This window comes from Pongo abelii, chromosome 12 (genome assembly GCF_028885655.2).
Source record: "Pongo abelii isolate AG06213 chromosome 12, NHGRI_mPonAbe1-v2.0_pri, whole genome shotgun sequence".
NCBI lineage: Eukaryota > Metazoa > Chordata > Mammalia > Primates > Hominidae > Pongo > Pongo abelii.
The window spans coordinates 117,435,699-117,462,087 of NC_071997.2; the positions used below are offsets into that span (position 1 = coordinate 117,435,699).

The 26,389-nt window shown below is 34.8% G+C and overlaps 1 protein-coding gene across 2 annotated transcripts in view; it reads left to right on the top strand.

Annotated features, from left to right (window-relative positions):
* The window catches only part of NBAS (NBAS subunit of NRZ tethering complex), a 395,596-nt gene that overhangs the window by 164,330 nt on the left and 204,877 nt on the right, over positions 1-26,389 (top strand). For both annotated transcript variants that reach the window (XM_024242131.2, XM_054548369.2), the window contains exons 27-31: positions 1,535-1,597; positions 3,645-3,767; positions 14,638-14,740; positions 18,131-18,360; positions 23,214-23,326. In XM_024242131.2, the coding sequence (XP_024097899.2) occupies positions 1,535-1,597; positions 3,645-3,767; positions 14,638-14,740; positions 18,131-18,360; positions 23,214-23,326 (632 nt within the window). The remainder of the gene's footprint in view (positions 1-1,534; positions 1,598-3,644; positions 3,768-14,637; positions 14,741-18,130; positions 18,361-23,213; positions 23,327-26,389) is intronic.

Genomic DNA, 26,389 nt, shown 5'->3' on the forward strand with positions numbered 1-26,389 from the left:
ATCACTCTTGTCCAAAGCCTGAAACTTAGTTTAAACAGATAGTGTAATCTTTGTAAGTTGCACTGATTAATTGTCAAATACATTTAGACCAGGCAGATAGATAGTTTTAAAAATAATGAGGGTTTTTTGTCCAAAGCAGGACATTTTTAATTTTCCAAGTCCACGCAAAGATTTTTTGTTTGGGCTTATTGTTAATAAAATCATTGCTTTCTCTGGTGCGGGCCTCCAAGATGACAAAGAAAAGAAGGAACAACGGTCATGCCAAAAAGGGCCGCAGCCACATGCAGCCTGTTCACTGCATGAACTGTGCCTGATGTGTGCCCAAGTACAAGGGCATTAAGAAATTCATCATTTGAAACATAGTGGAGGCCACAGCAGTCAGGAACATTTCTGAAGCGAGCGTCTTCGATGCCTATGTGCTTCCCAAGCTGTATGTGAAGCTGCGTTACTGTGTGGGTTGTACAATTCACAGCAAAATAGTCAGGAATTGATATCATGAAGTCTGCAAGGACTGAACACCCCCACGCCAATTTTGACCTGCGGGTGCTGCCCCACAACCCCCACCAAAGCCTATGTAAGGAGCTGAGTCCTTAGATAATGCAGACAGACTATTCTGTGGAGAAAAATACAATGGAAATTGTACTGAAAAAAAATAAAAAATAAATAAAACCATAAGATCTTGCTGGAGTTTAGGTGGAGCATTGCATAGAAGGCACCTGAGAGTGGCAGCGGCAGTGTTTCTCAGTTGAGAGTGTTTGGGACACAGAGTTGTCTAGGATGAAAGAGGACTTTTATAGCAGTTATAATCTTTTTCACCATATCCCTGTATTCACTTGCACGTATGTTGTGCCATACTTAATCTTCCCTACCAGCCACATTTTTATTAGTTTGTGATCTTTTTCTTGATGGTGTTTCTCCTAGTCCCTGCTTACTGGCTTCCTCGGAAAGCATTTGCTTTTCATCTTCACTCCCTACTAGGGATTATCTATGTGATGGATATACTTCTCATTGATTCCTTAACATTGAAGTGGATGGGATTTCCTTCCCTTAAAGCACAAGGGATGACTATGTGGAAGAACTTTTCTGAGTATATGGAATCCTAATGGAAACTTCCTGGAGAGGAGGGGGTCCTAAGTTGTGTAGATAGGCCTAGGAGAAAGCCAACATGGCTATGCTTCTTCTTAATCTGTTTTGTTGGTTTAGAAGAACAGTAGTAAAGAGTGATTTTACCTTTTACCTCATCTTAAATAAACAATCGATTTATAATTTTTCTTTACCTTTAAGCACAACTGAACCAAAAGTACCCTAGAAAATAGTTGTTCATATCTGACTAATCTGTAATAGAGAATATTGTTCTACTCTAGCATTTCTTATATAATTCTCTTGAATCATTAATAATGCTGAATGAATTTAGGTAATATTGTTATACATTACATGTAAAAGAAACTTTTTTTCACTTCATTAAGTTTTGTATTTTATTTAAAATGCTAATACTAAACTTAAGGGCTTTTTTTTTCTTCTTTCAATTTATTAGTGATAAGACAGAGGCAACCACAAAGCTTCATGACATGGTAGACCAACTGGAACAAATTCTCAGGTGAGAAAAATGACAGTTTTTTTTTTTGCTACATGCTTATTAAGGGAATTTGTCCAATAAATGTCACGTTAAGTCTGCCTGTGAGTCATTGTTTCTATTTTAACCTCATTTTTGTTTGATTGTCTTGGGAGTGAATTTTCTCAACAACAAATACACTGCACCCCTATTGTAGTGGAGTGATAGAACAATAACATGGTCTTTGAAAACCTACCTTCAAATTTAGACATTGCCACTTACTAGTTGTGTGATCTTTGGGCCTAGGGTTTTCTTAAGTATAATATCTAACTCACGAAATTGTGGAATCAATATTAGATTAAGCATTTAAAGTGCCTCCTACATAGTAGGCACATAAGAAATGTTAGTTCCTGCAGCAATTACTGCATCTTTATCAGCAAACAAAGTTTATTACACTAACTTCCCTTTTTAGGGCATAATACATTGAATTGACTATTTGTATTATGTCAAACTGCATTAGAACCCTCATGCAACACTGAAGGAATAGTCTCTACTGTTGTAATAAAATGTTAAACTATCTCTTCTGGAGATTGAAATCATCTTACTTTCCCATGTAGAAAGTCTGATATTTTTACTAATATTTATTTTTATGTTTATATAAATATGCACATTTAACTTTAAGTGTTGTATTAAAAGTAAAATTTTAAGAATAATAAACTCTGGTCTTCCAATATATAATTGTAGAAATTTATAGCTAATAACATTACTTTACTAATAGCAGTATGTATGATAATTTGGAGTCCACTGATTAGAATTCTTATTCAAATTAATGGACTTTAGTGTAAAAATATTTCAAGTTGCCTTTAAGGGAACAGAATGTTTTTGTGTACCACAATATGTGAGTTTAATAGAGAATTAACTGTTCAGTTTCCTGAAGACCTGTGTTTATTATTACCTAGCTTGATTCCTGTTATTCTGTGTTCTGAAAGTTATACAGTTGTATTTCTTGAAAAATGTTTACAAAATCAGCTTTTCCTATTATAGGTTGGCTTGTGCCTGCCCTTCCCGCTACCTTCCTAACACATTCAGTTTAGTTTGACTAAGGCTTGGTGGGTTGAGTCAATGTAAATTCATTCTCTACAAATCTGCATAGTTACCTTTATTTCTCTAGTAAAATTGAGAAGAGATAGCTCAAAGAGATATAGTGAAATAAACGTAATTTATTTCATCACATGTCTGGTTGTAACCATGGGTTTTATTATGCCATCAGTACCTCAAGGAAACACTTAACACCCTACAGGTTTCTGGATGGTGTTTAGGTTTCACTATTTAGCTTAATTTACTGTGCTTTCAAAATAAGAGCTGTGTATTCCTGTTCCACCTCATAGCCCCAGACACTTGATAAATGTTTTAGTATACATAATGCCAGGCGACTCTACTGATGAAACCTATTTTCTGAAGAGTTACTGGATTCGATCCAGTAACACTATTCAGTCCTGTAGTAGTCAGTTCATAAATGTGAGATTTTGTGAGTCAGATCAAGTATTTATATGATGTTGATGATTATGGAATGGAATATCTCAAGAAGATTCATATGAGACAGAGATAATTTTTGACATATCTTGTATATTTATAAAATGGATTCTTGACAGAGAATGAGCCTGATGATTTCCAGTGTTCTAACTCTAACATTTTTGGTTTATTGCTTTTCTAGTAGTCTTGCCTGTAACAGAATACTCAATAGGATTAATAAGAGTTAAAACTGTACCGAAAGTATAGATTTGGCTTATTTTACTGACAGGTGCTATGGCAAAAAAGATTTTTGAGGTAAAGATAGGTCATGCTTTCTTTTAGTATGCTACTTAGCCCAACTACATTCTAATAAAAGTCAATGAGAAAGGTAAGATTTGTTATATAATTATTCGATTTTTTTTCTTTTTTGCTGAGAATCGATGTTATATGTAAAATTGGATTACACTATGGGATAATTTTTTTTTAATACTAAACACTGAAGTGCTACCTGTATGTCTAAGATTCTTAGACTCTTTTTGTTTGGTAGCAAGACATTAAATAATTCTTTTTTCACTTATAGTGTGTCAGAGCTTTTGGAAAAACATGGACTCGAGAAACCAATTTCATTTGTTAAAAACACTCAATCTAGCTCAGAAGAGGCACGCCAGCTGATGGTTAGATTGACGAGGCACACCGGCCGGAAGTGAGTAATAAAATTAATTGATACTTGGGTCAATTAATTTTAAATATTTTAAAAAGTATTTCTCTTTTTCTGACAACCTCATTGTGTTATAACTAATAATAAACTGCACATATTTAAAGTGTAAGTATAATTTGATAAGTTTTGATATATGTGTGTACCCATGGGAAACCATCATTATGATTAAGATAATAAACACATCCAGTACCCCTGAAAGTTTTTTGATTACTCCTTTAGAATCCTTTCTCTCTTGCTTTTCTTTATCGTGCTCCCTTCTCCTCATCAGGGCTACCACTGATCTATTTTCTTTACTTCTGTATATTACTTTACATTTCCTAGAATTTTGTAGAAATCAATCACACAGTGTAACTTTTTTGTTTGTGTGTTTGTTTGGCTTTCACTCAGTATAATTTTGTGATTCATCCATGTTTTGTCATGGATCAGTAGTTTATTTCTTTTTATTTGCTGAATGGTATTTCATGGTATGGATTTTTCACACCCTGTTTACCACTTCTCTGTCCGTGGACATTTGGGTTAGTTTGAGTTTTGGCTTTTACAAATAAAGTTGCTATGACTTTTCATATGCAAGTGTTTGTGTAGACATATGCTTTCATTTCTCTCAGACAAATACCTAAGGATGAAATGGCAGGATCATTTGGTAGGTGAATAGTTAACTTTCAAAAACTGCCAAACTGTTTTTTAAAGGATTTGTACCATTTTACTTTCCTACCACTCTTGTAGGAGAGTTACCGTTGCTGCATCCTATGTTGATTGCTCTTCTATATCCTCATCAACATTTGGTGTGGTCAGTGCTTATTTGCTATCTGTAGATTTTCTTTACCTGTCTTTAAAACTGAGTTATTTTTCTTTTTATTGAGTTTTGGGAGTTTTCTTATATATTCTAGATATAAGTCCTTTTATTAGATATATGCTTTGCGAAGATTTTCTCCCATTTGTGCCCTGTCTTTTCGTTATCTTACCTTTGTGTTTTGAAGAGTATGCTTTTTTAAAAATTTGCCTTTTAATCAATTTGTACTTTTTTATTGCTTTGCCACAATGTTTTTCTCCTCCCTTTGTTAGCAAAGTTTTGGTTTTACATTTTACATTTAGACCCATGAACCATTCTGAGAGTCCATTTTTGTTTATTGTTCAAAATATGAGTCAAAAAACTTTTTGTGTCTAATTATACCTCACCATTTTTTAAAAAATCCATCCTTTCTCTACTGAATTACCTTTGCAATTTTCTTGAAATCTGTTGTCTGTGTTAATAGGGGCCTAGTTTTTGATTATTTTGTTCCATTGATCCATTTATCTTTCTTCCAATACCATACTGTGTTAATTATTGCAGATTTCTATTAAATATTGAAATTAGGTAACATTAGTCTCCCAGCTTTGTTTTTTTTCCCCCAAAGTTGTTTTATTATAGGGCCTTTGCAATTCCATATGCATTTTAGAATAAGCTTACCAATTTCTTCATTTGGAATTTTGATAAGGATTGCATCAAATCTGTAGGTCAATTTGGAGAGTGTTGCTATCCTAAATCAATATTAAGTCTTCCAATCCATGAACACAGGATGTCTTTCCGTTTACTTAGTTCTTCTTTAATTTCTTTAAATGATCTTGTAGTTTTCAGTGTACTATTCTTGCATTTATTTTGTTAAATTATTCTTAAGTATTTTATTCTTTTTTGGTCCTATTGTAAAGGGAATTGCTTTCTTAATTTCATCTTCAGATTGTTCCTTCCTAATGTGTAGAAATACAGTTGATTCTTCAATATATTGATCTTATGTCCTCTAACTTTTCTGGGCTTACTTATTAGCTCTAATAGTTTTTCTTTGCAGACTTCATGGGATTTCCTATATAAAAGATTACACTATCACTGGAAGGTAGATCTTCCTGTGATAGTGTTTCTTTACCTCTACAATATGAGTTTCTAGCAAGATACTTTCTCCTCTCCAAGCTTTTTTGTTGTTGTTGTCATATAATTTACTTTTATGTATGTTAAAAACCCCACTTTGCTTTGTATTATTATTTGCAAGCAGTAAACTATTTTTTAAAGTGATGTAAATAATGTGAAAAATGTGTTGCATATTTATCCATGTAGTTACCATTTCTGGCACTTTTTATTGTTTATGTAGACCTATGTTTCCATCTGGTTGCATTTTCTTTTTGTCTAGAAGACTTCTTTTAATTTTTTTTTTTTTTTTGGTAGTGCTAGAATGCCAGTGATTCATTTGTACATCTTTGTTTGTTTAAAAAAGTCTTTATTTCACATTTTTCTCTGAAGGATATATTCACTTGGTGTACACTTCAAATTTGACAGTTTTTTTTTCTTTTTTAGTATGCTACAGTACAGAAATTACTCCACTGTCTCCTAGCATGCATTTTTTTCCAAAGAGAAATCTGCTGTCAGAGTTAATCTATTTCTGATGTGTTTCTCATATTTTTTAAATTGCTATTGTGAATGTCTCTTTTTGACATCAGTTTCAAATTTAATTTCATGGTGTAGTTTTCTTCATAAAGCATCTTGGATCTTGGATCTTGGATCTTGGGTCTTTGGGTTTATAGTTTCCATCCAACTTGGAAAATTTTTGCATATTTCTTCTCCTTTATCTTTTGTTCCTCTCCTTTCAGGACTCCAATTATACATCTATTAGGACCTTTCAAGTTGCCTTATCAATACAGTTGGCTCATCAATACTGTGTTACTTGTTTATTTGTTTTAATATTCTTAGGTATTTGTGTTTCATTTTGGATAATTTCTATCACTGTTTTTTAAAGTCCACTAAATCTTTTTTTCTCTCATGTCTCATCAATTTGTACATTCATTATATTTTTCATTAAGAGTTTTTTTTTAAATCTCTAAGAGTTCAGTTTTGGTTTTTATTAAACTTTCATGCCTCATTAACTTTTTGAACATAGGTTAAACAGTTATAATACATTTTAAAACACTCTTGTCTGTTTTTCTAACACCAGCGTTTGCTTTTTCTAACATTTCTCTTCTTTTTAAAAGCATCTTTCTAACATCTGTGATACCCATCTAATGTCTGGATAGGTTTTGAATAATTTTTTCTTCATTATCTGTCATATTTTTCATGTCTTTCAATGCAAAATAATTTTTTTTTTGAGATGGAGTCTTGCTCTGTCGCCCAGGCTAGAGTGCACTGGTGCGATCTCGGCTCACTGCAACCCCCACCTCCCGAGTTCAAGTGATTCTCCTGCCTCAGTCTCACGAGTAGCTAGGATTACAGGCACGCTGCATACCCAGCTAATTTTTGTATTTTTAGTAGAGAGAGGGTTTCACCATGTTGGTCAGACTGGTCTCAAACTCCTGACCTCGTGATCCACCTGCCTCAGCCTTCCAAAGTGCTGGGATTACAGGCGTGAGCCACCACGCCTGGCTGCAAAATAATTTTATTGAATACTAGACATTATGAATTTTTCCTTCTTGTATGCTATCATATTTTTGTATTTTTATAAATTTTCTTTTTAAAAAAATTAAGTTTTATTTTATATATTTAAAGTATACAACATGATGTGATGGGATACATATAAATAGTAAAAAGGTTACTATGGTGAAACAAATTAACATTCATCATCTCACATAGTTATCTATTTTATTTTGTTTGTGTGGCAGGAGCAGCTAAAATCTACTCTTTTAGTGTGATCCCATATACAGGACAATTTTATTACATATAGTTCTCATGGTGTACAGTAGACTCCTAGGCTTGTTCATGTACATATCTGCTACTTTGTATCCTCTAATCTGCATCTCCTTATTTGTCCCCTCCAACCCTTTATGGTAACCACTGTTTTGGTGTCTATTTCTTTATATTTGATTTTTTAAAATTTTACATATAAGTGAAAACATGCAATATTTTTCTATGTCTCATTTATTTCACTTAGCATAAATATTCTTGTACTTTTTTCTGGGACATGGTTAATTTACTTGCAAACAGTTTAATCTTTTTGCTTCTTGCAGTTGAGATGGAGGAAGAGCTCCTTCTAGGGCTAATTATTCCCCATAACCGAGCTAAGACTCTGCTTAATGCCTGTGTGTCTTGAGGTTTTCCAGCATGTGTGAGCTTGACATTATGTTTTCTTTTCCCAGCCTCAGACAGTCTTATCATAGGCATTTATGGTTCTACTTGGCTGAATATTCGTGGGGACCCTTTGCAGATCTTGGGAATTTCTTCCAGTTCTGCTCTGTCCTCCCTGGTGCTTCGTCCTGCATGTGCTTTATCTGCTTTGGTTTCTCTGGAATTTCAGTTCTGTCTTCTCAATGCAGGGACTCCACAAGTCTCTGCTTAGATTGATCCTTTCTTGTGCTGTGGCCTGGAATCTTTCTCAAGGCAGTAAACTGGGGTAGTCTTAAGAGTCATCTCAGCAGTGAGCCATGATCGCGCCACCGCACTCCAGTCTGGGTGACAGAGTGAGACCTTATCTCAAACAACAACAAAAAAGACTTGTTTTTATCTCTCAAGGATCACTGTCTTTCATTGCCAGTATTTTTGCATATTTTTACTTGTTTTAGCCTGGAGATTTAATTCACTTCCTTTTGCTTAATCTTTTCTGAATGTGAACATCCCTTGGGAAGTTCCCCCTTGATTCATGTCTTTCATGTCTTCTAAATTCCTGTAAGGAAGTCATATTAGGAAATTATCTTGACTCGGGAATCAGATGACTTGGATTCTGGTTCTAACTCCACAATATACCATCAACTCTTTTTTATAAAAAAGATGTTTACTGCTTCATACATTTTTATAAAATGATCATACCATACCCATGTAGCCAGCAATTAAATGAAGAAATAGTGCATTATTCTTCTGTCAATATGGGCTTCCCTGAGGCTAAGATTAGAGTGTAAGTTGTTTGTTTGGAAGGTAATTCTAGCCTCACATCAGTAGGAGAATGGGGAACTGATAAAGGAAAGAAAAGGGAGCCAATACCGATTGTATTACATAAGCGGGTTTTCCACTGTGGACTAGGGCTCAGTATTGCTGGGGTCATCTGGGAGTTGGAGGACTACTCATCTACCCTCTCGTGGCTATCATTGTTTGAGAGCTGGTCTGATGAGTGTTAACTCCCTTACACTTCCAGCATAAGTAAGGATGCCATTTGGCAGTGGAAGTCCTCAGACAGAAGTCTGGTTGCTAAAGTAGGATGCTATCCATGTGTATGAAAAGCTCACAGCAGTGAGAACTGAGTGTATATATATGGATTGTTTGTGCTCTAAGTTACCCCCCTTCAAAACACTGAAACACTATAGATTAACTTTGCCTCTTTTTTTTACTTTATATAAATGGAATTATATAGTATATACATTTGTATGTAGCTTCTTTCTCTCGACATTATGTTTGTGAGATTCCTCTGTATTGTTGGTATAAGGTTAGTTTGTTGGTTCCAAGCACTAGTTTGTTGCGAAGTATTCCATTTTGTGAACGTAACTCATTATTTGTACATTCTCTGTTGATGGACATTTGAATTGTTTCTTAGTTTCTCCTGTAATTAATACTACTGCTATGAATAAATTTGTACTTATCTGTCTTCTGGTGTACATATTTCTGTCCTTCACTTGAATATTTACCTAGGAGTGGAATTGCTGAGTCATAGGATGTACCTGAGTTCAACTTTAGAAGATTCTGCCAAACAGTTTTTCAGCATGGTTGTACTGCGTATATTTCTCTCAGCAATGTGTAAGAGTTATGTCACTCCACTGTGTCACAAATACCTGATACTGATTTTCTTTTCTCTCATTTTAACCATTTAGATGGGTATATAGTAGCATTTCATTGTCTTTTTAAAATATGCATTTCTTTTTTTTTTTAAATATGCATTTCTTACATGACTAGTGAAGTGGAAAACTTTATAATAGTATCAAAACATTAAATACCTAAGAATAAATCTAACATGAGATATGCAAAAGTATCTATATGAAAGTTATGAAACATTGTTGTGATCCGCTAAAGATCTGAAGAAATGGAGGCATACCTCATGTTTATAGATTGGAAGAGTCAATAGTGGAAAGATGTCAATTCTTCTCACTCATCTGTTTTTTTCCTGCATTCCCAATAAAAATTCCAGCAAATGTATATATTCATTTGAGAGTTGCACAAGTATAGAATCTTTGATACAAACATTATGACAGGTACATAGTTGATGCTCAGAAAATATTTAATGTGTTGCTTAATAAAGATTTGGTGAATGGGCCAGGCACAGTGGCTCATGCCTGCAATCCCAGCACTTTGGGAGGCAGAGGCGGGCAGATCGCTTTGAGTTTAGCAGTTCAAGACCAGCCCAGGCAACATGGCAAAACCCTGTTTTTACAAAAAACAAACAAATATTAGCTGTGTGTGGTTGCTTAGGCTTGTAGTCCCAGCTACTTGGGAGGCTGAGGCTGGAGAATTGCTTGAGCTCAGGAAGTGGAGGTTGCATTGAGCCGAGATATTGCCACTGCACTCTAGCCTGGGCAACAGAGTAAGACACTGTCTTAAAAAAAAAAAAAAAATTTGCCGATGAATGACTTACTCATTTTTTAATATGTGTTGCTTAAAACACTGATAATTTTTAGCTACTCATTTCAAAGGAATAAGTGAGAATAAGTGAGGGAAAAGATAATGACAGATTTTAAAAATCTGGAAAAACTTTGTTTCATTTTGTCTCTTTCTATATTGTCATCATTTAAAGGAGAACATCTAATGAAATTAGAAATTTTGCTAAGTTCTTTGGAAGTTCATTTAGGGCCAGTTACAATAGAGACAGGAAAACTGAACAATTAATATTCATACATTCATTACGCCTGTAATCCCAGCACTTTGGGAGGCCGAGGTGGGTGGATCACGAGGTCAGGAGATCGAGACCATTCTGGCTAACACGGTGAAACCCTGTCTCTACTAAAAATACAAAAAATTAGCCGGGCATGGTAGCAGGCGCCTGTAGTCCCAGCTACTCGGGAGGCTGAGGCAGGAGAATGGCATGAAACCTGGGAGGCAGAGCTGAGGCAGGAGAATGGCATGAAACCTGGGAGGCAGAGCTTGCAGTGAGCTGAGATTACGCCACTGCACTCCAGCCTGGGCGACTCCGTAAAAAAAAAAAAAAAAAAAAAAAATTCATACTTTATGATTGTGCATTTATTTATGAATTGTTATTTACATTATTTAATGAATATTTTATTATGGATGTTGACATACTTTGTGTAAGTATTATGCTTGATGTCTGGCTTACAAAGAAAAAGGTATAGTACCTCCCTGGTCCAGAGGGGGATACACTCAATTAATATAAAGAGAATATTTATAAAGGCTATGAAGGCCATGAGAGAACTAACAGATTACTCTGTAGAAAAATTGGCAACATGGTACATCTAATATATATTTAAAAAAAGAAAAGAAAAATTGGCAACAGAGTTGAAAGACATTTCAATTAGATGATATCCAAATGGTCAATAAAGAAACTAACAACTTTTTGACCTAGTAGTCATTTAGTTTATGCATAAAATAAAGGGTAACTATGACGTGGAGGTGCTTGCCGGACAGTAGGTGGAGATGCTGCTGTGAAGGTGGAAATGAAGATCAGCAGAGAAGTCCGAACTGGAGTTATGGATTTGAGAGTGATCCCCATGTGTGTATGGGACGGTTAAATTCCAGATCTGTAGGGAGACTACATAAACATGTAAAGAAGGCTGGGAAAAAAGCCACCTCAAGCACTAATCCTGAAGGAGTAGAATTAAGCAAAGGCAACTTTTCAAGAACTTTTAAAACATATTTTGTTTACCTAAATTTTAGGATTTAGAGATTCAGTTTAACCCAACTATCAAAGTAAAAATAAAATCCAGCAGTAAAAACACACTATTGTATATTCCTTCCTATCTTTTAAGAGCTGGCTCCAACACATCTTCCAGGAAACCTTGTTTGACTCCTCCAAGCTTAATTGAATTCTCCTTCCTAGAAAGTCCTAAGCATTTTGTATCTACCTCTCTGACTGTCTCTTGCAGCTATACGGTGTTACACTGCAACTATACTACAGTCATTAACACATGTGCCTTAAGTTCCCTTCTAGATCATAATTTCTCCAGTGCAAGTGTTACAGCCACCATACACCTCAGTTAGGAACTTACGTATCAATGGCCCTCTCTGGTAATTTAGATAGCTTTGACTATTTAAATGCCTTAAGATTTCTTTATAGCTACAAATGGATGGCCAATATTTCCAAGATCATGCTGATTTTACTCTAAAATCTACTTTTCAGCAGGAAAGCATTGCAATTGCTGCTAGATTACCTACCACCCCATCTCCCCCACCCCCCGAAATTAGTTCCCTAAATATTTATGGAGTCCCTGAAGTTAATTTCTACTCATGGCAATCTATTTACTGGGAATATGTAAGAGAATGTGATGCCTGTTTTCACAGTAGTTGACCTGAAGTTAATCTTAATTATTTTATGCATATTTCCATGGCTTGGCCTTCAGTACCCATAGAATATTCTTATACATATTCTAAAGGGTGGCAGATGTCAGCAAATCTTCACAAATCCAAGTTTTATGAACTTGAGTACACTACTATTTCTCCCTGGGAAATCCACATCTATTCCAAAGCTGCAACTAATGCATTTGTGTTCAGGGATCTGTCTGTTAATTTGCAAACCTCTTGGTTAGTTTCTTCAAGTTCTACTCTTTTATTTACTGAATATATTCTTAAAAAGGCCATTGTAAGTAATGCATAGTAGTTTATTTTTATTAGAACCTTTACTTGCGGCTAGCCATGTGTGAGAAAACATTAGTACCATCTGCCCCAGTGTTGATGGCTTCCAGAAGAACAGCTGGGCTGTAAGAAATTGAATTCAGCTAGACAGTGCCTAGGTCTGATTTTATCAAGTGTGTGCAAGATGGACACTCACTTCATCAAACATTCTGCTACTTCTCTGCCTGTAAGCAATCTGAAAGAGCCCTCCAGTTTTTTGAAGCCTAAAGAGTTAATGTACCCAGGTCAAACAAATGGAAACAGTATATGGATTGTCCTGAAATACTTGAAATAAATCAGTTTGTTTTGTGTATTTGTGTGCTGGAAGAAAAAAAGTGTTCTCTTATGCCTCATTGCATGTGGAACAAGAGTAATTGTTCCTTTCGTATAATAAATATAAAATGCATAGGCAAATGAAGCATGTGCTTATTAAAAATTTTAGGAGAAAAGAATTTTAAAGACTATATTTTTTACTGTAATGATCCCAAATATATACTTTCTATAGCAATAACTATTAAACACATGCAATCTATCTGCCCTGTTTTTAATGCATAGTGTTTGGAAATAGTGACGATTTTTATAGGCATTGTAAAAGACAAAAAATAAAAAGATGCATGGAAAAGAAACATCATCTAGTTGGTATTTGACCAATTTAAAACAAAAACCTGCTCTTCTTGAATAATGATATTCATGATTATGTAGAATGTCAAGACTAGAAAGTAAACATAAATGGTGATTCCAAACTCATGTATATTTAACTAAGATGAACTTTGGAGAGAGGCAGAGAGAATTACAGTATATTGTCTCTCCTACTAGAAACAATGTTAGAATCATATATGTGACTTAAAAAATAAAAGACCAAGATATATTTGTAACTTCAGATTCATTCATTCACATTTGTTGAATGTTTACCAGAAAAATGGGGGGGGTCTTTTCATATATTTTAGTATAAGTTAATCTTTATGCTATACAAAAAGGGAATCTAAAGTTCAGAGAGATTAGAAAATTTATGCAAATCCATGGGTAATTTAGCTTATTCTTATATTTAGGAGCATCTTGCTTCAATGCCTGTGTTTTGTCAAAATTAATCTCATTTATTGCTTATCACTGAGGTGGGCTTCCAAGTGAGGAAAGTGAAAGTCAAGAATATTAAATGACTTGCTCACAATCACACCACTAATTTGTGACTATGGGTGAATTTGGGAACAAAACCCTTTCCCCTGCTGTAGGAGAATCTGACCATTAATTCCCTAGCTCTGAAACTCTGGAAATCAATATAAAGTGGTTTTTAATCAACCAGATTATAGAGGCCTCACTACTTAGATAAAACAGATCCCTGATTGGTAAATTGCCTCTGGCCTGGAGGAACTGTAAATGAGCTAGAAATACCTGATAGGGGCTTTATGCTTTGGGCTTTCCTGAGTGTGTTGCAAGAGATGTTGGCTGTTTTAGGACATGAAGCTTCTTCCTAAGCCGGACACAGCAACGCCAACAACTACTCTCTGAGGCTCTGGCTCCTTGTACTGGGGCGGCCACCTGAGGAGATAACTTCTGGAGTGCTCTGTGAGTTGCTTTGTGGACTGCTGCCAGTAGTCTCACTGTAAGAAGCAACTGATGCTGCCCTGCTGGTGAGCCACAGTTCTTGTCCCCCAGACTGATGGCAAATGTGGCCTGCAGTTGTCCTATGGATGTGAATGTTCAGTTGAAGTCAAGAAGACCCCTTGACAGGGATTGCTGAGTGAAGAAGATGGAATTTTAAACCAACCTCTGTCATCAAGCTATATCATAGCTGCTTTATCTTGCAGTGGTTCATTTTACCTTAGAAACTCACAGCTTCTTTACCTTTACTGTAATTACCATTCAATTCCATTCCAGCCTGTGTCTGCTCAGGCTATGACAGACCGCTTTGTCACCATCTCTAGCATTGATGCATAGCTGCCCAACTCTATCTTTAATCCAAGTGTTTTCCTGTCTATTTAAAGGAGATATATTCCTTTTGATCATTTGGGAGCTGATGTGGATGTAGAGTGGTAGTACCAGTTTTTGTTTTTGTTTTTTTAACTTTTGACCATTTGAAGAAAGAGATTTTATTAATTGTTTTATTTCCCTCTTCCTTGTCTTTTTTATGTGTTTTTCCAGGCAGCCTCCTGTCAGTGAGTCTCATTGGAGAACGTTGCTGCAAGACATGTTAACTATGCAGCAGAACGTATACACATGTCTAGATTCTGATGCCTGCTATGAGGTAACTCTAGAACCATATACGATTTTTTTTTAACTCAACAATTTTGATTGTTATGGTTTATTGGATACAAGAATGATGACCATAAGCTACCCTGGAAGTAATGTTATTTAATAATAGCTAATAACTGACTAGTGCTTTATAGGTTGATCACTTTATTCCTTAACCTCCTGTCTCCCTTGTCTTTTTTCATTGCAACACTGTCTGTTTAGTAGGTTAATCATCAGCTAGAAAATGTGAATCGTACTTGACTTTTCTCACTTCCATAGTTTTGGTGGTTACTAACACTTGTCTAATGCATCTGAGAAAGACCTTCAAATCTGTCCTGTCTTCATCTCTGCTGAACTGCAGCAATCCCCCTACTTGTTTCCCTACTTCCAACTCTCTGATTTACACTGATAAAGAGTATTTTTCTAAAACAAATCTTTTCATGACACACCCCTTCTAAAAATTTGTTGTTGTTCCATATCAATAATCAAAAAGTAGCTCTACTCCTTAGCATGACATAGAAAGCTACAGAAGATGCCAACTCCTTTACCCCTTCCACTTTTGTCACTGTCCACCATGTACCCTATGTTGCAGTAGCACCATCAAGCCTGTCATCAGTTCCTCCATCCACCGTGCTGTTTCATGTTTCCCTCACTTTGCACACCTTGTTCCCTTGGCCTGGAATATATTCCTCTTTCCTTTACTTAGAAAACTCCTAATAAAAGTTCAGAACTCGGCTCACTAATTGTCTTTGTCCTTCCTCATAAGTTGCCTCTACTATGGTCTTTCTTTAAAATGTAGTTATTTGTTTATTTGTGCATTTTTTCCATTTGGTCATCAGCTCCTAGACAGGCATTATTATATCATGTGCACTCTCATATCCTCTAGTGCATATTATAACATATGGAATATAAAGGATACGTAAGAAATGGTTGTCAGTTGACTGGGAGTATAATCCAGGGGGATTTACTCATTAATTTGGAAGAGATATGTACACGTGTGTGTGTGTGTGTGCGTGCGCGCGTGTGTCCAATTGCCAAGTCAGAGGCAGATTATCAGTATATATATTTCCATTTTCTGTGTGTAAAATCTCCAAGTCAAAGGCAGTTTACCAATATATATATTTCCGTTTGTGTGGAAAAAATGACCTAACTCATTTTTAATAACATGCAGTCTAAAATAAGTTTTTTTAATTAGAATTTTCTTGTTAAATAAGCCAGACACAAAATCATAAAGAGTATTTCTTGTGTCGCTTTGCTCTTATACCGCAAAGCATAACCCATTGATTAAATCAGAATTGTAAAAATAGGTCTCTGCTTTGTGAAATTGTTTAGTTTTTAAATTCAGGGAGATTTTAACAAAAGGGTGCTAATGTAGACTGTTGAGAAATGAATGGTTTTATATCTGAATTTCAAGTTTTTAAATGCGTGAATAACTAATATTTTTATTGATGATTGCAGTCTCTGACCACATACAACTGCCATTGTCTTCCCCTTTTGCATCTAAAGCAAAACCTGAAACCAACTTCATTAGAACATAATTTGTATGCACCTGAGATCTAAAACCCAACTGTCACTAGTGTGTTTGAGGTAGTGTTTATACATTGGAGTGGCATTATTTTGATACATTCCTGTTTCTGATTCTGATTGCAAAATTGGCAGTATATTACATTTGAATTAGTTTCTGTGTGGAGTAATCCATCAAAACAACTCATTATATTACATTTTAAAAATATTTTAACACGTTTTTATTAGGCTTTGATATTTTAATGACTTCTGTCCATGGGTCTCCCTTGTTGAGAAAACATTTGAAAGCATATTATAACAGTTTTGAAAAGGCTCTAGGAGACAGTAATATAGATTTGACAAACTTAAAATTTTAAATATAATTTAAAATATGCTTTGTTGTCTTAGTGACTTGGTTGTTAGATTTTGCTGTCCTTGGAAAATAATTTGAAAGTTCAGTGGCATAATTTTGAAAATATTAGATAAAGATTTATATATAGCCTGTAGAACAGAAATCTATGTTGTTCATTTTAGCAAGCTGTTCCAAGTTTGAGGGTGAATATATTTTTCAGTATTGAACATTGACTCCTTATGGCTTACTTGAGTAGACCAGAGAAATATGGAGAAACTATGACATATAAGTCATTTGGATTAGACATATTGTAAGCCATTTTTATCTGTCAGATAAAAGTGATTAGGGTTGCTCTTTAATAGTTGGCTTTCTGTCACAGTATCTATTTTATAGCGGATCCCTCTTAGATATAGTGTTTTTATCCTTATCAGATATCTTAGCAAAGACTTGTCTAAAAATGCCTTTTGCAGGAAGCCTAGACACAAAGAAGTGAAAATAAGAGCATCCTATGAAGATTGGATGGTCTTCTTAATTATATTGAAACTCTTGCTTCTCCGTTAAATGTTACTTTTTAAAAATCTCTTATTTCTATGCTATCCTTATCCAACTGTAGAGTGACAGGGAAGTGCATTTTTGGGGAAGTTCTTAGACTAATTATATGTAACGTTGTTAATGTACATTTAAAAGGATTGCTTTGTTTATATAAACAATCTCAATTATAGAAGTAATTTTATGTTAATTGATGTTGTTAGTTGCCTAGTAGAATACAATGATATTTGTATGAATACCTTCAGTGTCTCTTGTTTTATTTAAATAATTTTTAATATGTATGTTATTAAAACACTCTACATTATAATATATTGTAATTTTAATGACTGGTTGTAAGTATAGCATTTGTGGTATGGCTATTTAGTTCATAAGACTGAATTCAGATGCTTCAAGCAGTTATGAATTATATGTATTATATTCAAAGATTTTTCTTTTAAGAAATTAAAATGGAGCTGCGTGCAGTGGCTCATGCCTTTAATCCCAACACTTTGGGAAGCCAAGGTGAGAGGATTGCTTGAGCCCAAGAGTTTGAGAGCAGCCTATGGGCAACACAGCAAGAACCCATATCAGAAATGAAAATTAAAATTAGGAAAAAGAAAAAAAATAGAAACTGTTTAAAATAGTTTTAAGCAAAATGGGCCCTGTTGAGAGTGGGACAGTATGTGTAATCCTGTTTTTAATGAATATCAACTTTGGATACTTGACCCAAGTATTTATTGTAATAAATTAAAATATTATGCTTAATTTTGGTTTAGTCAATGAAATTATTCTTTCTAAAAGATTGACTTTTTTTAATTGAGGGGAAATTCACATAATGTAAAATTAACCATTTCAAAGTATACAGTTCATTGTCATTTAGTACATTTACAGTGCTGTGCAGCCACCACCTCTAGGATGGATGTGTTTTTAATTTCTTTCATTTGGATTTCAGAGCCTTCATTTCATTGAGAACTGAATCTTCCCTCTCTATAACTAATTCCAGTTTCTCCTTTTTTCCAGATATTTACAGAAAGCCTTCTGTGCTCTAGTCGCCTTGAAAACATCCACCTGGCTGGACAGATGATGCACTGCAGTGCTTGTTCAGAAAATCCCCCGGCTGGTATGGCCCATAAAGGGAAACCCCACTACAGGGTCAGCTACGAAAAGAGTATTGACTTGGTTTTGGCTGCCAGCAGAGAGTACTTCAATTCTTCTACCAACCTCACTGATAGCTGCATGGATCTAGCCAGGTAGAATAACTCTATATTCTTCCCTAAGACGGAGGGGGAAAGTCAGAATGTACAAACTGCATTGTTATTCTTTCCTATACCAAGTATGTTATCACTATTATCACAGGTACAGATTGACTACACTATATGGGGCACAGTTATTTTTTGCTTGAATATAAAAAGAAAAACTATGTTATGAATGTCCATCAGCTTCTTAAACATTTTTCTCCAGTGCGCTTTCCCATGGTCATTTTTGCTGATTATAAGGCTGTGTATTTCTCTTCTGTTGGAAGAGATTTATGTGATAGCCTATAAGTTCAAGTTCTGAAAATTTTCAGCATGCATAGGTAGTGCCTGTCTCGTTCATGTAGCTTTCACTTTGTTTAGAGACAAGGGACCTAAATGCCAGGGCATTAAGTCTTAAAAAAAAAAGAGAGAGAGAGACAAGGGACCTGATTAGATGATAAACCTCCGAAGTCACTTCCTGGCTGAAATTTCTAGACTATGAATTCGGTTCCTCTCTTGTCCCCATTGTACTCCTATTTTAGCTCACTTCTCTTGTTTAACACTAGAAAGGTGTGTTCATGACCTGAGTTCTCATAATTAGGTATACACAATTGCAGTGATTTTTTTAGAATAATTTATTCAGGATTTAAGGTTGCTTTTTTAAAGTTAGTTTTTTATAAAATTAAAAGAGCATAATAAATCTAGATCAAGGAATAAAACATGTATCACCTCTGTATTAATGAATCTTAAAAGCTTAAAAAAGATAATCTTCCTTGTTCAACATTTCAGAAAAGTGGTTTACAGACAGTCCCCAACTTAAGACAGTTCAACTTCCAATTTTTCAACTTTATGTTAATGTAAAAGTAATATGCTTTCAGTAGAAACAGTACTTGGAGTACTCATACAACCATTGTGTTTTCACTTTCAGTTCAGTATTCAGTAAATTACATGAGAAATTCAACACTTTCCTATAAAATAGTCTTTGTGTTAGATGATTAAAAGCCTAGCCAAACTGTAGGCTAATGCAAGTGTTCTTAGCACTTTTAAGGTAGGCTATAAACTAAGCTATGATGTTTGTTAGGTTAGGTGTATTAAATGCATTTTGAATTTATGATATTTTCAACTTGCAATGGGTTTATTGGGACGTAATCGCATTGTAAGTTGAGACACATCTTCAATTGTATTATGTCCTCTGTCCGCTGCCTTCTGACTGATACGCTGCTGTTCTTGCCACTAGCCATTTTCCAACTCTCATTTGCAGTGTCTAGTTCCTCTAATACGTATTTCTCCTTCCATTTGTGCCCTGCACATCTGAGTCTTTTGTTTCTCTTTGTCTGAGATCCCCTTTCTAGACCCTGCTCTACTTTTCTTACTCAGAGTTGTGTTGATCCTCATTCATTTCTAGAGACATACTTTTTAGTTTATTTTTTCCTCCTCAAGGCAACTGACAATTTTTCTGAGCCCCTGAGTTTGTCGTGTAATCTCTCAGTTTTTGTTTCTTGATCAAATAAACTGAAGAAAGGTAGAATCTCTTCAGTAATAAGGTGGCTATGGTCTCTAGCAAATTATTTACTTGTTTGTTATTCTTACTGTGTCTGATTTTTCTAATACTGTGCATCCTAAGCTTATCCTGTTTTCTCAGATTTTCTGGTTAACAGTCTATAGGAGATTATACATTTTATTTGATTATCCACTCAGTATTTAAATAAAGTAATGAGATTTCTGAGCCCAATCATTTGCCCACTATTTTGCATGTTATACCTGTATATAGTTTTAAAAAAATGAGATAATACTGTACATTTCTTTTTATTACACACTTTTTTCAGTTGTTTATTGAGCTAGTATATACCGATGTGCAGCATTTTCATATGCTTTACAGCATTGTGTTGAGTGGTTGTGCTAGATTTGTTTAGTTCTTTTCTGACTGCATTTAGTACACCTTTTCATTGTCTGAGAAGCAGCAGAGTGTAGAGGTTAAGAACACAGCAGTTTCTAGAGCCACACGTCTATGTGCAAATCCACTTTTTTCCAGCTAACAGCTATGTGACCTTGGGCCAGTCATCAGGGCCTCAGGTTCTTCACCTGTAAAACGCGGATAATAGTAGGCTTATATCATAGGGCTATTGTAATATTAACTGAGTATGTAAAATAGTTAGAACTGTGCCTGTTGTAGATGGATAATGCAAAGTGGAATTGCTGAATCAAAGGGTAAGCACATGCAAAATTTTGGTGTTTGTTATCATGTGGCACCAGTTTATTTTCCATTACCTAAGGCACTAAAGGACCCCTTCTCTAAATTAATTTTCAGTCTTTCCAGTGTTTGCCTGTTGAACAGCTTCATTTGCACTTTTTCATTTGAAACTTGTTTCTAGCCTTTACTTATTTTTCTTTTGGGGTGTTCATCTTTTTACTATTGATTCTTAGGAGCTTATTTTGGGGCATAAGGAATATTTGCTCTATGCCTATCTCAAATATTTTACTACATTGCCAAGTTTTTATTATATATGATTTATCTTTCCAATTGCTATTCAGAATTTTTTTAAAATTGTCGTTCTTTTACAATTTCTGTCTTTTCTGTCATCCTTTGAAAGACCTTTAAATCCCAAGACTATTATGACAGGTTTTCATATTTTTTAGTGCTTTGATAGTTTTCTTTTTTACATTTCAGTTTTATCCTTATTTGGAATTTATTTTGATATTTTGATTATGGTAGCAATTGGAACACCTTCATTTTACAAACATGCCGTATGTGTGTAACGTGGCACTGCACTGATTGCAACCTGTGAGCCTGGGTGTATTTCAGTGTTTACAGTTATGTTGAATGTAGAAAATAACCCATACATTCTTACTGATTAAAGTATTATTTATTAATTAGCATTTTATTAAGGAAGCAATAAATATTTAAACAATACAAAAAGGATATATTGGAGAGATTCATTTTCCCCCCAGATGACTAATACTTATTTCAGACCTAGCAAAGCTTAAAAGTAACTCCTGCACGAGTCCCCCCATTCCCCCCACGCCCGTGATATCTTATCTCAGAAGGAATTATATTTCACAAACCATGTTATTGAACTTGACAAAGTTGTTTAAAGCAGTTAGCTCTTTCTTTTCTCCTAAGCGATTCTATTTTTATTTCAAATGATGAAAATACCAAATAGAATAGCCTTTGAAACTGGGAATTGTATTTCACCTCAATCTTTTTGGCAGGTGTTTCCCAGAGATCATTTAAAAAGCCGGTCCTTCTATATTTCCCCTTCATTGCATATCTTTCTCTCCCACAAGGACACACCTTCATTTCACAAACATGCCCTGTGTGTATAATGTGGTACCAAACTGATTGTGACCTGTGAGCCTGGATGTATTTCAGTGTTCACAGTTATATTGAATGCAGGAAATAGCCCTTACATTTTTACTGATTAAAGAGTTATTTATAAACTCTTTATAAATAAATTGTTGAGGAAGCAATAGATATCCAAACAATACAAAAAGGATATATGTATTGACAATAAGTCTCCCTCCTCATTCTAGTTCCCCTAACTTTATCCTTCAGTCATTTTTAAATATCGGTTTCTTATGTATCCTTCCAAAACATTTGATTAAATGTTACCTCTTCTTTCTTAAATCATGAATAAATTCTTACTATTATGCATACCTTTCTATGCCCTGTTTTTTTTTTCACTCATATTCTGTATTGAAGGTTTTTTCACGTGAGTACAGACAGTTCTATTTTATTCCTTTTTGATGGTTGTAGAACATTCCATTATATAATTTATTTAATTTGTTCCTGATTTGGTATGCTTTCTTTCATTTTTGAAAACAATTTGGTAGTGAGCATCCATAATTATATGTCTTTGAGCATGTGCGAGCCTATCTGTAATATAAATTTTTAGAATTTATTTGTAATTTAGAATTTATTTGTAATTCCTGGGTCTAGAGTAAAAAATGTAAAAAAGTATATTTACAATTTTGATAGAAACCACAAAGAGGTTATAGACCTTTCACACTTGAATCAGCAGTAGATGTGAGTGCACAACTGATTTAAATCCTCCAGTTTTATGAGAGCAGGCTTGGCCTATATCTGTCACTCAGTCATATGGATGCCATACTTGGGCTTAGATACCTGCATCTTGTCATCTGTGATTCTAGCATTCATGAGCCCTTTACTGCCTGATCTGTCTTTCTAGTCTTACATTCCAATGTTCCTCTAAACACCTTTAGAGAATGGGTTTATTCATTAAGTGAAACATTTATTAAATGCAATTTCTTTGAATTTAAACAAAAATTTACTTAAAATATTCCATGGGAATCCCACATTCTTAGCTTAGCAAATCACTTTCTCCTATAGTTCATCTCAGAACTGTGTATTACCAACAGATTTCTCCTTTTTGATCAGAAAGATGCTCTTTTCTAAGTCATTTCTTGTTTCTTTTGAGACATGAAATTGTGACCAAATCAAGACATTTCTGTTTTTTGTAGAAGGGAAACTGGAAATTATCTGAACTTCATCCTTTAAAATTTTTTTTTGTAATAGAATCATAGTGTTTGCATTTAACAGTAAAAACGGCACTGAACACAGAGTTCTGATGCTTCCTACCATGATGCCATTATGTACTGTGGATGTAACTGTGGGCAATTACTTCACTTTTGTGAGCTTCAGTTTTAGCTCCCTGAAAAGGCAGATAGATGATGATGTTTGCCTACCTCACAGGCTTGCTATGAGGATTAAGATAACAGAAGGCATCCAGCGGAATGAATTCCTGGGATGTGGTAGATTTTTGATAAATATGTATTAGATCTCATGGTGTTGAATATAGAAAGGTGAACATATGTTGCTTCTTTTTAAAAATTTATCTAATTTCTTCTAGGTGCTGCTTACAACTGATAACAGACAGACCCCCTGCCATTCAAGAGGAGCTAGATCTTATCCAAGCCGTTGGATGTCTTGAAGAATTTGGGGTAAAGATCCTGCCTTTGCAAGGTGAGTTTTCTACTTACGGTTGCATTGTTACTAACTTATATTGCAGCAATTTACTAGTATTCTTTTTTAGTTTTTAAAACTAAAGAGTAGCTTTGCTCATGTAATCCATTAGCAATAGATCCTGCCCTTGACCCATTATTTTAAATGAAATCTCAAGTGGAAACCCAAAAGAAAAAATAAAGCCAACATTTTACCGTAAATTTATTTTTTAAATTTCACATGTATAACATTTAAAGAAATGACATCATTAACAGAGCAGTGAGAGTATAGGGTAAAAACAAAAAAAGATATTGGGGATTATAGATGAGAATATATCAGATTTATATCAGTTTTGATATACAATTTATTTCTGTATTTCGTTTCCGTTGCATAGATTAATAACTAGCTGTAAATAAAAATAGTTTTTTTCTTTTTATGCTTGACTCAGTATATTATGTCCATCTATTTTTTTAAAAAAGGGAATCATGAGAAATTTTTGTTTAGAATTTAATTACTAGAGATATCTTAATATTACTCAACTTCTTTTATTTAAATATAAAAGTCAACTTGGTATCATCCCAAACAAACATCCTGCTACAGAGTCACTTGTCTCGTCTATTTATGCTGTGAGGACTGTTTGCATCTCATGGTGTACTGGACCTTAAACCTGACCTTCCCTGTTAGGAAGGTAGATTTTCTGTTGCATTAAATCCTGGACCTCTGTGCCCTAAGTGAACAGAGTGGCTTGGTATTATTAGCAGTGTGCTTGGCTGGCTTCCTTGTAATCTATTATCTCTGTTCTTAACTCTGGAAATATTTGACACTGATGGTGGTAGAGGTTTAGATCTCTTACAAGTTCCTTGGTGTCTTTGTCCTGTGTAGTGTTTAGAGTTGGATGGATTTTAGAGATATCAGCCAGTAGAGACATTCTCATGTTTTCAGTGGGTTTCCAACGTGGCTTGACTAAAAGTTAAAGTTTTGCATCTTAGACAAATTCATTAGGCTGGGCACAGTTGCTCACACCTGTAATCCCAGCACTTTGGGATGCTGATGTAGGAGGTTCACTTTAGTCCAAAAGCTTGGGACCAGCCTGGGCAACATAGTGATACCCTGTCTCTACAAAAATTAAAGAAGTTAGCCGAGTATAACAGCATGCGTATGTAGTCCCAGCTACTCAGGAGGCTGAGGTGGGAGGACCACTTGAGCCCAGGAAGTTGAGGCTGCAGTAAGCCATGATCATGCCATTGCATTCCAGCCTAGGCAACAGACCTAGAACCTGTCTCAAAAAAACTTATTAGACTCAAAAGAGGTAATATTATTATTACTTTGAGTATCATTGTTTGGAAACAATTTGTACGTGATTATAACTATCTTGTGGTATCTTAAGCAATTTTATCTAATGTGATTGCTAAATCACTGGAAAATTTTATTCATTTGTACAATTCACATAACTTTTGAGCTCAAAACTTCTTAAAATTGTGAAGATTAATCAGGTTTACTTTTTTCAATTCTTAAATGTCTGAAGTCATTAACTACTTCCCCCTCAAATATTTATTTAATTGCAATTTTAGTCAAGGAAGAATCCAGAGCACTGTGAAACCTTTGCTCTGTTTGTATCTCTTGTTAGGCCATGCTATTACAGATTCGACTCTGTGTGTGTGTGTCTGTGTGTGTATCTCTGTGTCTGTGTTTTACCTCCTTATTTAATTCAAGCAGATTGATATAATACAAAAAATTTTTCTTACAGTCCACCCAAGTGCTACTGGATTTTGAAATATTACATTGAGCCCTGATTTTCTGTGCTGATCAATTAGCAGGATTTTTTGCTGGTAATATGTGTATATCAGCTGCTGGGTTTGAATACCTGCAACCAAAACCACTGTCCTGCTGTGGCTTCTGAGAATTTTCTGACTGAGGAGTATTTTAAGAAAGACATTTGCTTTCATGTCTTGACAGCTTTCTAGCTTGATATATTGATTTGGAGTTTCCTATTAGAATGACTGTCAGAAAACCTTCTGGATGTGAAGATGGAATATTGCCTTTGTATACTTTTTGTTGTGTTTATCTCACAGATGCCATTTAGGTTTTAGCTTCTTTTGTATTCATCAGTAATATTGGAGAAAGAAAACAACTTGATATTTAGAAATTTATGGTTTAGGTATTTTTATTGTAGTCAGTGTACATAGTTCATTTTGTCATTTTGCTTTGTTTTGAAGCCTTCTTTGTCTACACTCCAGGAGTTGCTGTTTCTCATCAAGTAAAGGCTAGCAGTTCTAACTAAATTATAATCAATGAGCTAATCGAAAACAGGAACAGAAGTCGCATGTAAAAATGACTCCCTATGTGTGAGTCTTCTGTGAAATATTTGTGTGTGTATATGTGTATGCTTTTCTCTTTATTTTGGATGTTTATGTAAATTTTTCTTAATATTTAAATGAACAGCCTTTGAATATTTCATTTGGTCCACATGTTCTTTCTATAATAGGGTAAGTCAACTTTTCTGACTTACAGCATTGTAGTTAACACTCAGCCTGGAGCTACTTCTGCCACTTATTACTGGGTAACTGGAGGCAAGTTTTAACCTTTCTTTAAGTTTTCTCATTTACCAAATGGGGGTACTAAGAAGAATCTTACAGAATTGCTTATAAGGAATGTCTATACATTTATAGTGCCTAAGATATAGTAAGGACTGTACAATATCAATGATTATTTTTATACTTAAAGATATTTTTTAAATAATCATAGAATTAGTGTGGTGTCACCTGTCTTCTCATTCTCCCCGCATCCTTTCTCTTCATTCCTTTTTCTTTTCTTCCTCAGATTCTTCCCCTCCCTCCTCAACATCTGTTCATTGCCCTCTTTCCACCCCCCCTTTGCTTTCATTTAATAAACATAAATTTAGGCACTTACCCTACTCTGGGAACTGAAATAATGATGGGGACAAGGCACATTCTATGACTTTACAGGGCTACCACACTGATAATGAGACAGGATTACCCCAGAATGTCATGTGTGAGTTTACATTCTGGTGTAGCCGCTTTGAGCTGTGTAACCTGTGACAACAGTATCTTTGAGCTTCACATT